Source organism: Rhinoraja longicauda, chromosome 20 (assembly GCF_053455715.1).
Source record: "Rhinoraja longicauda isolate Sanriku21f chromosome 20, sRhiLon1.1, whole genome shotgun sequence".
NCBI lineage: Eukaryota > Metazoa > Chordata > Chondrichthyes > Rajiformes > Arhynchobatidae > Rhinoraja > Rhinoraja longicauda.
The window spans coordinates 29161453-29173919 of NC_135972.1; the positions used below are offsets into that span (position 1 = coordinate 29161453).

The window sequence follows — 12467 nt, forward strand, 5'->3', positions numbered from 1 at the left end:
GGTGCAGCACCCTCTCCCCCCTCTCCTCCCCCCTTTCCCCCTCCCTCCTCCCTCTTCCCCCTCTCCCTCCCCCTCACCCCCACTCCCTCAACCCCCCTTATCCTCACTCCACCCCCCTCCCTCCCTTCCCCCCCTTCCTTCCCTAGGAGATAGATTTAAACTTTAAAATGTGAATAACTTAAAAAATATAACACCGATCTCAATGAAACTTCTTCCATTAGCACCAAAGGGACGACGGTGAGTAAGGCGGACCTAAAATTGTCGCGCTATCGTGTACCGTTTTGGCTGTAGTTCAGGAACAAACAAACAAACAAACGAGAGTTTTAGTATATAGATAGAGGGATAGGCATTAAGTACAGGCAGATTAAGATCAGTTTAACTTGGCATTATGTTTGGCATTCTGTGCGTGTGGTTTTATGTTCTATGTAAAATAAAAGGTTAGGATGAATCTTTTTGAACTATTTCTTTACCATAGATTTCTTACCAGTTCTCGCACTGCAAAATGCCTTATTTTGCAGCATTCCACTTTTCACAATGACCACTGCTTCATAGAGTCGTCCGGGGATGAGTCCTATATCCTTGAACTCATACTCTCTGACATATTTCTCCACTGAGGTATTCAGCACAACAGAAGATTGGTTGAGGAGCTGAATATGGTAACTTTCCCAATGTCCAGCAGGGGGCAGCCAGCTCACTCTCAAGGAGTTTGTAGAGCCATTGCTTGTCATCACCAAGTTTGAGACGGGACTGGGAACTGCAATAAACAACAACCCCTGGTCAATGTTTGACTTCTTTCATTAATGACTGATTATGCAAGTTCAACTTCTTTACTATTTCAACAAAAATAATAATATTGAAGAAGTCAATTTTATATGCTGACTGACATTTTCCTTAAGGGATTTTTTGCAGTCACTGTAAAAAAGATGGCCAATTGAGGCAGAGAACTCTTAAGTGCAATGATTTTTTGATATAATATTATCATAAACTGCTGGAAATGGTCAGCAGGTCCTGCAGTATCTACGGCGAAACAGATTCAACATCTCAGGTTAATGGCCTTTCATCAGATTGTGCTTGTTGACTCTATTTCTCCTCCATAGATACTCCATAGATACCATCTAATCCATTGACTAATTACAACATTTTCCATTTTTAAAATTTCAGATCCCCAAGTAGCGCTACATTTTTTGCTTTTCAATTACTGCCTTTCGTTGATGTTGCTCATGAAGGGATCTGTCCAATCTTCTTTGAATAACATAATAAAGAGGAAGCAGATTGGACTTTATTGCCTTCCATCACAGTGAGGAATGTGGGGAATCCGCTGTGGTGGATGTTTATGTTAACTTTCATGTAGTTGTGTGTCTTGTTGCTTTTGTTTTAGTATGGCTGTATGGTAAATCGAATTTCCCTGCACCTTAATTGGTACATGTGACAATAAACTGACCTTGTGTAGGAAAATAACTGCAGATGCTGGTACAAATCGAAGGTGTCAGAAAATGCTGGAGTAACTCAGCAGGTCAGGCAGCATCTCAGGAGAGAAGGAATGGGTGACGTCACCCATTCCTTCTCTCCTGAGATGCTGCCTGACCCGTTGAGTTACTCCAGCATATGGTGATAAACTGACCTTGAAACCTTGAAACCTTGGTATTGGGTTATTATTGTATTTATAAACCGCTTTAATGCATCACAGTGGTGCAGAGGTTGAGTTGCTGCCTTACAGCGCTAGAGATTCGGGTTCAATCCTGACTAGAGGTGCTGTCTGCATGCAGCTTGTATGTTCTCCCAGATGGGTTTTCTCTGGTTGCTTCAGTTTCCTCCCATGTTCCAAAGACATGCGGGTTTGTAGGCTAATTTTGTTCGGTAAAATTGTCCCGAGTGTGTAGGATAGTGCCAGTGTACGGAGTGATCGTTTGTCAGTGTGGACTCCGTGGGCCGAAAGACCTCTTTCACATTGTATCTCTGGAGCCTAAAGTCAATATCAATGTTATTCAAGAGTCTGGGCAGATTTCTTCTTAAGTAACATTATTAAAATGCAGTTACTGAAAAATAAAAAAAACTTTTCTGCTAACCTTTTTCTACTTACGGTTTTCAACCTTTCTATTAAAAAAATCTGTGGTATCTTATCACTGCTGCCCTTCAATACCATCCCAAAAGCTCGTCCATTGGTAGGGGTGAATTCAAAATCTTCCAACTCAACCTTGTGAATCAAGTTGACATTTAAATATAAGGTTTCATTTTTTTCTATATTAAAAGGGTTTTTTCTCCCAAATTAGAAATTAAATTGGAAACAACATAAGATATATATTTAATATATGAATTAAGCTGTCAAACACATATAATAACACGTCAATATTTAAGATACAACTCCTTTGATTATCATGACAGTTTGAGAAGTTTCAATTAAAATATTAATCTACCTTTTCCATATTCAATTGGTGTGCATCTTTTTTTTTTTACATTCCTCTAATATTAAATGTACAGGAAAATCAAAATCCATGACAGATGAGGAGTCTTTTGCAGTCAGTTTAACTACAGCCCCACCTCCCCATGGTGCGCCACTTAGCTGATCATAAACCTTAACATGTTACCAACCTTAACATGTTAATGCAGAAGCAATAAATTCTGAGGTGTTAGATTTGCAAAGAAAACCTGGATAAGACTCCACAGCTTGGGGAAAGATAGATTGGATTGACAGACTGGTAAACCACCATCTGCAGTTCCTTGTTTCTAGATTGGCTCAAGTGCTACACATGTGGTCCTAGAGCCACAGACTCATAAAATCCAACCTTGCACATTGACCATTAGATGGTTTGTCTGTGAGAACAGGTCAGAGACTGAATATTCTCCCAATATCTGGCTCCTCTCTCGATTCTTTAAACCTACAATCTACGAGCCACGAAACCAGTAGTGAGGTGGAATGCTCTCCACTGCCGTATTTGGAGTGATCCGTGCAGTTCTGGTCACCCTATTGCAGTTTTACGTGCAGGCAGAAAAGAGTTGGTCTTGGCATCAAGTTCAGCACAGACATTGCGGGCTGAAGGGCCTGTTTTTCTGCTGTCCTGTTCTATATTCTGTAATCTATGCAGCTGCAACAATATTCAGCGATTCAACACCGTCCAGGACTAGGTAGCCCACTTGATCAATATCCACATTCATAAGAAACGTCCCCAAGCAAAATGTCGCCTGTCTATTTTGCTCTACAGATGCTGCCTGACCTTCTGAGTTCTGCCAGTATTTTGTGTTTTGCTCAAGATTACAGCATCTCAGTCTCTTGTGTCTTTGGAAAACTTCCACATTAGCCTGAGAATACCTGTCCTCTAGTGACTTCCAAGTTCATAAGTTTACAGCTGCAACCTGTGCACTTAAACTGCTGTGGCTACAGAGTGTGTAGTCTATGCAGAAATTTGCCCTGGAGTCTTTGGCACAACACTCAACAACTAGAATGATTAGAACAGCAGGTGCAAGGGAACACTAACAATTGAAAAATCATCCAGAGCTGGAGATATGACAGCCATTGCTGGGTGTCACTGGGTTAGAACCCTGGCAGAATTCTCCCCACCATCCTTTATTTTGAACTGCTTGTGATTCAATAAGGCTTCCCACCATATCTTCTAAAGGACAACTCGAGATGTGCAATTAATATTAGCATTTCCAACCGTGTCCACAGTCCAACAATCATTAAGCAGCAGCATAGAAATGCATTATCTTCAGTAACATAGAAAACAATTATGGTAACATAGCGAATGGCCCCCATCTCTCAGTCATTATGTCACAGATGATCTTACCAGTTCTGCCGCTACCTGCAGCCACTGCCTTCTGGTCTCCTCTCTTGGTGACAATAGCAATGTCATACATCTGGCCTGGTGTCAATCCTTGAAAGGCAGCTTCTTGGGCACTTGCTTGTAGAGTCTTGGTTTCTATCATTGATCCGAAGTAAGACAGGGATACATCATACGAGTCCACATCTCCCACAGCTCTCCTCCAAGAGACCAGTAGACTGGTCAGGCTGCCATTGTTGGTCACCGCCACAGAGGTGACCTTTTCTGGGGCTGAAATCATGAAAAGGGTCATTGCAGCATTTAACATTAGAAGAAGTGGGGATATATAATGGGAAAGTGGTGCATGCTGTGTGCAGTTAATAACCTGCAACTCACATTGGTCCTCAAGCAAATAACAGTGTTTCCACTTCATATTCTATAAATTCTATGCATTTACTTTTTACTATTATAGCTTTTTGAAAAATCTCTTCTATAAGATGCATAACAAATGTGCTTGCTTTCAGAAATGTTATATTACAGACATTTCATTCTTTCCCAAAAATGAAAAGTTCAAACACAAAAGATTCATGTTAACAGCCGAATTATTAAAGTAACTTGTGTAGGAAGGAACTGCAGTTGCTAGTTTAAATCGAAGATAGACACAAAATGCTGGAGTAACTCAGTGGGCCAGGCAGCATCTCTGGAGGGAAGGAATGGGTGACGTTTCGGGTCGAGACCCGTCTTCAGAAGGTCAGATGTTCTGACGAAGGGTCTCGACCCAAAACGTCACCTATTGAAGTAACCTGCTGTTTTTAATCCGGACACGACATTTTCATTCCTGTGGAGGGGATCGGCAAACACTTTTGGAGTTTTTGTTCCATTTAAACAAATTTGCAATCAGAAAAGAAACATTTCTGCTTGATTTTGAAACTTAAGAGGACACATGGGGCCGGATGAGGTTAAGGGCGGAAGAACACAGGAAAGAAACATCCTCAGTGACACCAGACACGTGGGATCACAGCCTGGCCCTGGCCACGTACAGTGCAATCTGACAACATTTGGAACTGCACTGCGACCCACCAGCTTTGGAAGTCTTGAACGTGATACCCAGCGGTTTGGAAGGCAACAAGTATGTTTTGGCAATTGATATCAGCATTAATTTGGTGAATTTAGCGCCAAGTGTGGTCAGCGATATAATTCGTGTTCTGTATGATGACCATCAAACCCAGGCCAGCATCCGATTCCGAATTGTCCACAACTGCGGTCCAACCTTAGTAGAATTATGCGTTTAATTCTAGGTGAGCAGAATCGGATGCCGCATTGTTTTGGCTCCGCACAGTTTTATTGCTGCCGACTATTTAAAATATATATATATAATTCACTCTGCCTGACTACCTTGGACAGTAATTACATGACTTTATCAGTGTATAGTGACCATTACCCAGCACTGAATACACTTAGAAACTAGGAACTGCAGGTGTTGGTTTCCACAAATGGACACAAAGTGCTGGAGTAACTCAGCGGGTCAGGCAGCATCTCTGGAGAACATGGACAGGCGGCGTTTCGGGTCTGGACCCTTCTTCAGAACTATCTACATTTACATTTGTTTATTAAAAAAAGTAACACATTTGTTTAAGCCTTACAGTTCTTAAAAATATAAAGAAAACAAAATTTTTAATCAAAAACCGAATTCACCTCTGTGAGACCAGTAATGGCAATTTTGAGGCCACATTCATTTAGAGTAATCGGATGTTTGAAGAAGGGTCTCGACCCGCAACGTCACCTATTCCTTCTCTCCAGAGATGCTGCCTGTCCCGCTGAGTTACTCCAGCTTGTGGTGTCTATCTTCGGTTTAAACCAGTATCTGCAGTACCTTCCCACACAAACATATATTTCACTCTATTTTAAGTTGGATCGCCACTCATCTCTCTTGTACTTTGTCCCTGCCCTTTAGACATTCAGCATGTGGTGGCGATAGAAAAGTATTTCTCTCGTTACCTGTCTGCACGGCTTTGGAGGTGGCATTTTCCAGCCGTGCTGCCACACTGATCATGGTGAGATTGTAGTGTCTCCCGGCTATTAATCCAGTGAATGTGTAGCTGTTTGTCAGATTGGAGACAGTGTACGTCTGAACCGTGGTCTCTTTGTAGCCCAGCGACAGCAGGAAATTGTCCACCTTGCCCGGGCCAGGAGCCCACACCACAGAGACGCTGTCCGGCTTGCTGGAAATCTGCACGTCCTTCACCCTGGAGGGAACTGAAGAGAGCAAGGACAGTTAAACCAGATTGCAGTGGTTCACTCTGAGTAAACAGTGGCACATTAGGCACGGATATCCTCTCACAACTGAAAAATGCCGGTAATATTCAGCAGATCGGGCAGCATCCCTGGAGATGGAAACAGAGTTAACGTTACAGATCTGCTCGAACACGTTAACGCTACTTTTCTCTCCACTTGGTGACAATTCACGCCTTTTCCGAATTCACCCCCCCCCCTCAGATTTCCAACATCTGCAGCGTTTTGCCTCTGCATCCTAATAATATGGTTGTTAGCAACCGAGGTAATGTTGGAGGTGGGTATTGAAATTGCTGTTGCAAAATCCAGTGACTCGAAAAGACAAATCGTGCGGTTCAGGGTGACAGCCGATTCACGAGTCACCAAGACCATATCTAGAGGGGGCGGCAACAGTGAATGATTTAAGGTTTGTATCCCATTTCACGGAAGCACAGTCGTACATGGATGCAGAGAACCAAAGAGTGGAAGCGTTTCTGTGTATGTTGAGAGGATAAATGCGCGACTATTGTCCATAAATGTGTTAAATCACTGGGCATAAGACCTAAGATTGAAGCAATCTGCTTCTCCAATGGCCATGCCCTCACACCAGGGACGCAACTATTGGTATGTCATCGAGTCATAAAGTGCTGGAGTAACTCAGCGTGTCAGACAGCATCCCTGGAGAACATGGATAGGTGACCTTTTGGGTCGGGATCCTTCTTCAGAAGCACCCCAAACTTCACCTATCAATGTTCTCCAAGGACAGTGCCAGACCTTCTGAGTTACTCCAGTGTTTTGCATTTTTTCTTGGCAAACCAGCATCTGCAGTTCCTCGTTTCTACAAACTACTGGTTGGATGATTATGAAGCCAATTATTCTACAACATGTCAATGGGACATATGTTCTATCATATTTAGTACCTGCTATTTAAATTTAGATAGCAGATTAAAAAAATATGTGTGTAAGAATGGAACTGCAGATGCCGGTAAACACCAAAGATAGACAAAATGCTGGAGTAACTCAGCCAGTCAGGCAGCATCTCCGGAGAAAAGGAATAGGTGATGTTTCGGGTCAAGACTCTTATTTAGAAATAAAAATATTTGATACTTATTTGGAATAGATTGGGTAAATGCACAGAGTCTTTTACCCAGAGTAGGAGAATCAAGAACCAGAGGACATAGTTTTAAAGTGAGGGGGGAAATATTTAATAGGAACCTGAGGGGCAACTCTTTAGGGTGGTGTGTATATGGAACGATATCAGAGGAGGTAGTTGAAGCAGGTTAAATCACAATCCTAAAGAAACATTTAAACAGGTACATGTATAAGATATTCTTAGAGGGATATGGGCCAAACAAAGGCAGGTGGGACTAGTGTAAATGGGGCATGTTGGTCGGCGTGGGCAAGTTGGGCCTATTTCCACACTGTATAACTTTATGACTCGATGACATACACAAAGTCGCAGTTATCAAATATTCCTCCATCTGATTTCACATATAAATCCACAGCACTTCTGTTTTCTGGGGGGATTGGCACTTACTTGTGGATCCAAAGGTTTTTGGTCCTTCACAGCTCCTGTTTCCAGAGGTCACCTTCATGGTGAAGCTGTACTGAGTGCCGGGCGTCAATGCCAGGAAGGTGGCCTCCCTCCTGGAGGTGCTCCCTGGGATGTGCAGGATCTGTGTTTCTCCACTGCCTTCCTCAAATAACCTAACCTCATACACGTCCACATTCCCGGGCGATGGAGTCCAAGAAATCTGGAGGCGGGTGGAAGTTGTTCCACTTTTGATCACTTGGATGTTTTGCGGCGGTTTTGGATCTAAAATATTTTAAGAAAATCAAGATGGGGTTAAATGAGACATGTAGAAATTAAACGTTTCAAACTAATCCCTCAAATTACACTCTCTATTTATTGTCCAGTGCCATATATATCTGTTTTTCTCCTCATTATTCCTTTCTGATCAATTTATTTCCAACTTTTCTTTACACTGTGTGTATGTGTGGTGTGTGTGTGCGTGATGTGTGTATGTGGTGTGTGTTTGTGTGCGGGTGTGTGTGTGTGTGTGTGCGGATGTGTGTGTGTGTGACTGAAGTGTGTGCGTGCGGGTTAGGGGTGTGTGTGTGGGTGTGGTGTGTGCGTGTGTGCGTGTGTGGTGTGTGTGATGTGTGTGTGTGTGTGAAGTGTGTGTTTGCGTGCGGGTGTGGGGTGTGTGTGTGAGTCGCGTGTGTGTGTGTGGTGTGTGTGTGAGTCGTGTGTGTGTGTGGTGTGTGTGTGTGATGTGTGTGTGAAGTGTGTGTTTGCATGCGGGTGTGGAGTGTGTGTGTGTGTGTGTGTGTGTGTGTGTGTGTGGTGTGTGTGGGTGTGGTGTGTGTGTGTGTATGGTGTGTGCATGTGGTGTGTGTGTGATGTGTGTGTTTGCATGCGGGTGTGGAGTGTGTGTGTGTGTGTGTGTGATGTGTGTGTGTGAAGTGCGTGCGTGTGGGTGTGTGGGTGTGGTGTGTGTGTGTGGTGTGGTGTGTGTGTGTGGTGTGTGTGTGTGTGAAGTGTGTGTTTGCGTGCGGGTGTGTAGTGTGTGTTTGTCATGTGTGTATGTGTGGGGTGTGTGTGTGAGTCATGTGTGTGTGTGTGTGTGTGTGTGGTGTGTGTGTTTGCATGCGGGTGTGGAGTGTGTGTGTGTATGGGTGTGGTGTGTATGGTGTGTGCGTGTGGTGTGTGTGTGTGATGTGTGTGTGTGTGTGCATGCGGGTGTGGAGTGTGTAGGTATGGTGTGTGTGTGTGTGTGTGTGTGTGGTGTGTGTGTGTGTGTGTGTGTGAAGTGTGTGTTTGCGTGCGGGTGTGTGGTGTGTGTGTGTGTGAGTCATGTGTGTGTGGTGTGTGCGTGTGCATATGGGGAGGCTGACAATGAAGATCCAGGACAATAACATGTTGTCAGTCCAAGGTATGCTGTGTCTTCGTGGATACAGAACAAAGATAGTGCAAAATAATTCTGTATATTAAATCTGCACAGTGTATGAGCAAGGATTTAATTGGCCATCAAAGCAGAAATAATACGATACAGAAATAGTAAATAATTATAGATCACAGCATTGATGCAAAATTGTAGAGCGGCACTGTATACATTTGACATTGCGTAAAGGATGTGCCCAACTAAAGTACATTCAAGGGTAGTAAGATTGCAATCCTTTTTGAATCCACAGTATCTTTATTTTTTATTTAGGCAGACCCCACAATATGGAACAAAACATACAAGAACTATTTACTTACATACACTTGTCTCCTTCACTACCCGATTATTTTCCTGAATACCTCCTGTTTACCTTATTGAAAAATATTATCTATAAAATTACACCACCAGATCACACACCCTACTCTATCTGTAATGTTGTAGTTCTCTGTATTGGTGCATTTGTGCTGTTTGCATCTGTGATTATTGTGTCTTATGTTTAAACACTACTACATGCAGTGCTGCTTTATTAATATAAAATGAGGACAACAGTAAATTGACCAGCTCACAACAAAGGGCAGCTTAATCAATGATCATTTTCATTTGGGTTCAACTCTGTCATCAACTTGGGTTTTCAAAGGAAATCTTATTGAGGATAACCGTGTTTTCCTCAGATAAGTGCAACATCTAAGGCTTCATAGTTCTTGAAGGGTGTGTTTTTTTAAATTAAGGAAATACTTCTGCTGTTGCATTATTAAAGAAACAGACAATTTAACACTGAAAAACCCCACACATTTCCTGCTCTGATTATCCGGTAGATTCTATTTAAAATGAATCATTCTTTCGGGTTCCAAATCCTTCAAGCTAAATGTTGCTTCGATCTTTTGTGTGGTCACCCACCCCCTGTGCTTTCTGCCCGATATGGCTTTGATAAATCTACATGTTAGGAGTGAGAAAGAATTTATCAGGCATGCAGTTATTGCCCATATTGCTTCCTAATAAAGATTACAGATATACAGTTTTCTTTTGAAGAGAACGTTTTGTATGTGAATATTTTGATAAAGGTCATGAACTTGATCACATTAGTAGGTACATGGTTTTTAATGTGTAGGAAATAACTGCAGATGCTGGTTTAAATCAAAGATAGACACAAAATGATGGAGTAACTCAGCGGGTCAGGCAACATCTCTGGAGAGATGGGATGGGTGACGTTTTGGGTCGAGACCCTTCTTCAGACTGATGGTTTTTAATCACTGGAGTAAATTAGTTTGAAAAATGTCAAAAATATACTTTTCACCAGAAAAATTCTTACATAATAATTAATAGTAAACTTAAATTAATAGAATGGAGCCATTTAATTTATATTTCCAGCACTAAATCCTAACGATAGATGTGTTTGTGGTACCATTGAAGTGTAGTGATGAGATTATTGTGTATCTTGACTATCAGAATATAATCCTTTATGAAGTACTGTTTAGGCTAGGAACCACAGTCAATGCAGGTGAGTTCTGCAGATTTAGGCTTGCGTGCTTCGAAAGCTCAGTTGGGAAGCACATTACTTATCTAATCTCTTGGCCACGAAAATGAAACACTTGGACCTTTTTAACGTCCGTAAGAACAAAGGAACAATGTGTTTAGGAACTGGTGGGTCACAGACACTCCTGGCTGGATTCAGTTTAAGCTATTGTTGCATATTTAGGTATTGGCCTTTCTCCAATAATATCAGCACTGCTCCACTCTGCTTTGCCATTAACATCTGTATGCACTTGTATGGCCTAAATAAAGGTCCATTGTTAAGTAAGACTGCCAAAGTACAGTCCCAAAGGGGAGGTGAGATTTAAAATGTTCCTCTCAAAAACAGGTTTGGTCTTTGAAATTCAACAAAGTCCGACATATTTAAATGGATGTTTATTAAAGAAAAACTAGGGATCTACTGACAACCTTATTCTTGAAAGATTCTTGTTAGAGCTGGAGCATGGGAACAGGTCCTTCGACCCACCAAGTCCAAGCCAACTATTGATCAGCCGTTCACACTAGTTCTATGTTACCCCTCTTTTGCATCTACTCCCTACGCACTAGGAGTAACTTACAGAGGCCAATTAACCTACAATCCCGCATGTCTTTGGCATGTGGGAGGAAAAAGCTATTGACTGGTTTACTTGGTACTGAGCACATTTGAAGCAACAACCTACCTGGTTCAGTGTATCTTCAGTACTGAGGTCTTTACATAGAAACATAGAAAGTTGGTGCAGGAGTCGGCAATGTGAGCCTCCACCCTATTCCACCATTCATGATGATCACGGCCACTCATCCAAATTCAGTACCCCTGTGTCACATTTCTACCCATATCTCTTAATTCTACTAGCCCCAAGAAAAATATCCAACTTCTTCTTAAATATAAGTTATATGGAAGCAGAATTAGACCATTCGGCCCATCAAATCTACTCCGCCATTCAATCTTGGCTGATTTATCTTTCCCTCTCAACCCAATTCTCCTGCCTTCTCGCCATAATCCCTAACACCAGTACTAATCAAGAATTTGTTTTCTTTAAAAATATCCATTGACTTGACCTCCACAGCCTTCTGTGGCAACGAATTCCACTGATCCACCACCCTCCGACTAAAGAAATTTATCCTCAAAATACATTTAATAATTTGACTTCAATTACCCTCTTGGTAGAGAATTCCAGTGATTCTTTGGGAGAATAAATTTCTCATCTCAATCTTAAATAGCATGACCATTATCCTTTAATTCCAACAATCTTGTTATTCAATCTTGGTGACACGTTTCAAAAGCACCAAAAAACTAAGAGCTTTCCATTTACCTTAAGATTCTTGAGAAACGTGTTTTAAAGTTATTTCTGCAAGATATTGAATAAAGAATAAAGAAATTGGCACTGAATTTAAAAAAAATTATACTTCAAAAGAAATCCATCTTTTTATCTCAAAATGTTTTTGTTCAGTTTCCCCAAACAACACTTTCTTACTAATTTCTCTGCTGCTTTCTTAAAAATTTGAAGAGATTCAACATGTCACCGAATACTCCAGCAAACGTCTACAGGTGCACAGTAGAAAGCATCCCGCCTGGTTGCACATGGGCTGGTGCGGAACTCAGCCCGATCCATCATGAGCACAGCCATCTCCACCATCAAGAGCATCTACATCAGGCGTTGCCTCAAGTAGGCAGCATTGATCGTCAAGGTTCCCCACCATCCAAGCCATGCCCTCGTCTTGCTGCCCCCAACAGACAGGGGCTACCAAAGCTTGAAGATGCCTACCACCAATTCAGGAATGGCTACCCTTCTGCAACTATCAGATTCTTGAACCGACCTGCACAACACTAATTCAATCTTGAGAGTGGCACGGACGCAGCCTTACAGCGCTAGAGACGGGTGTTCGATCCTGACCATGGGTGTTGTCTGTACAGAGTTTGCATGTTCTTCCCTGGACCTCATGGGTTTTCTCCGGGTGCTTCTGTTTCCTCCCATATTTCAAACAC

The 12467-nt window shown here is 42.1% G+C and overlaps 1 protein-coding gene across 2 annotated transcripts in view; it reads right to left on the reverse strand.

Annotated features, from left to right (window-relative positions):
- Positions 1-12467, reverse strand: part of LOC144603695 (receptor-type tyrosine-protein phosphatase beta-like) — a 77064-nt gene that overhangs the window by 52819 nt on the left and 11778 nt on the right. For both annotated transcript variants that reach the window (XM_078417334.1, XM_078417332.1), the window contains exons 3-6: positions 7564-7842; positions 5754-6011; positions 3783-4046; positions 485-754 (exon numbers count right to left, since the gene is read on the reverse strand). In XM_078417334.1, coding sequence (XP_078273460.1) covers positions 485-754; positions 3783-4046; positions 5754-6011; positions 7564-7842 — 1071 coding nt within the window. The remainder of the gene's footprint in view (positions 1-484; positions 755-3782; positions 4047-5753; positions 6012-7563; positions 7843-12467) is intronic.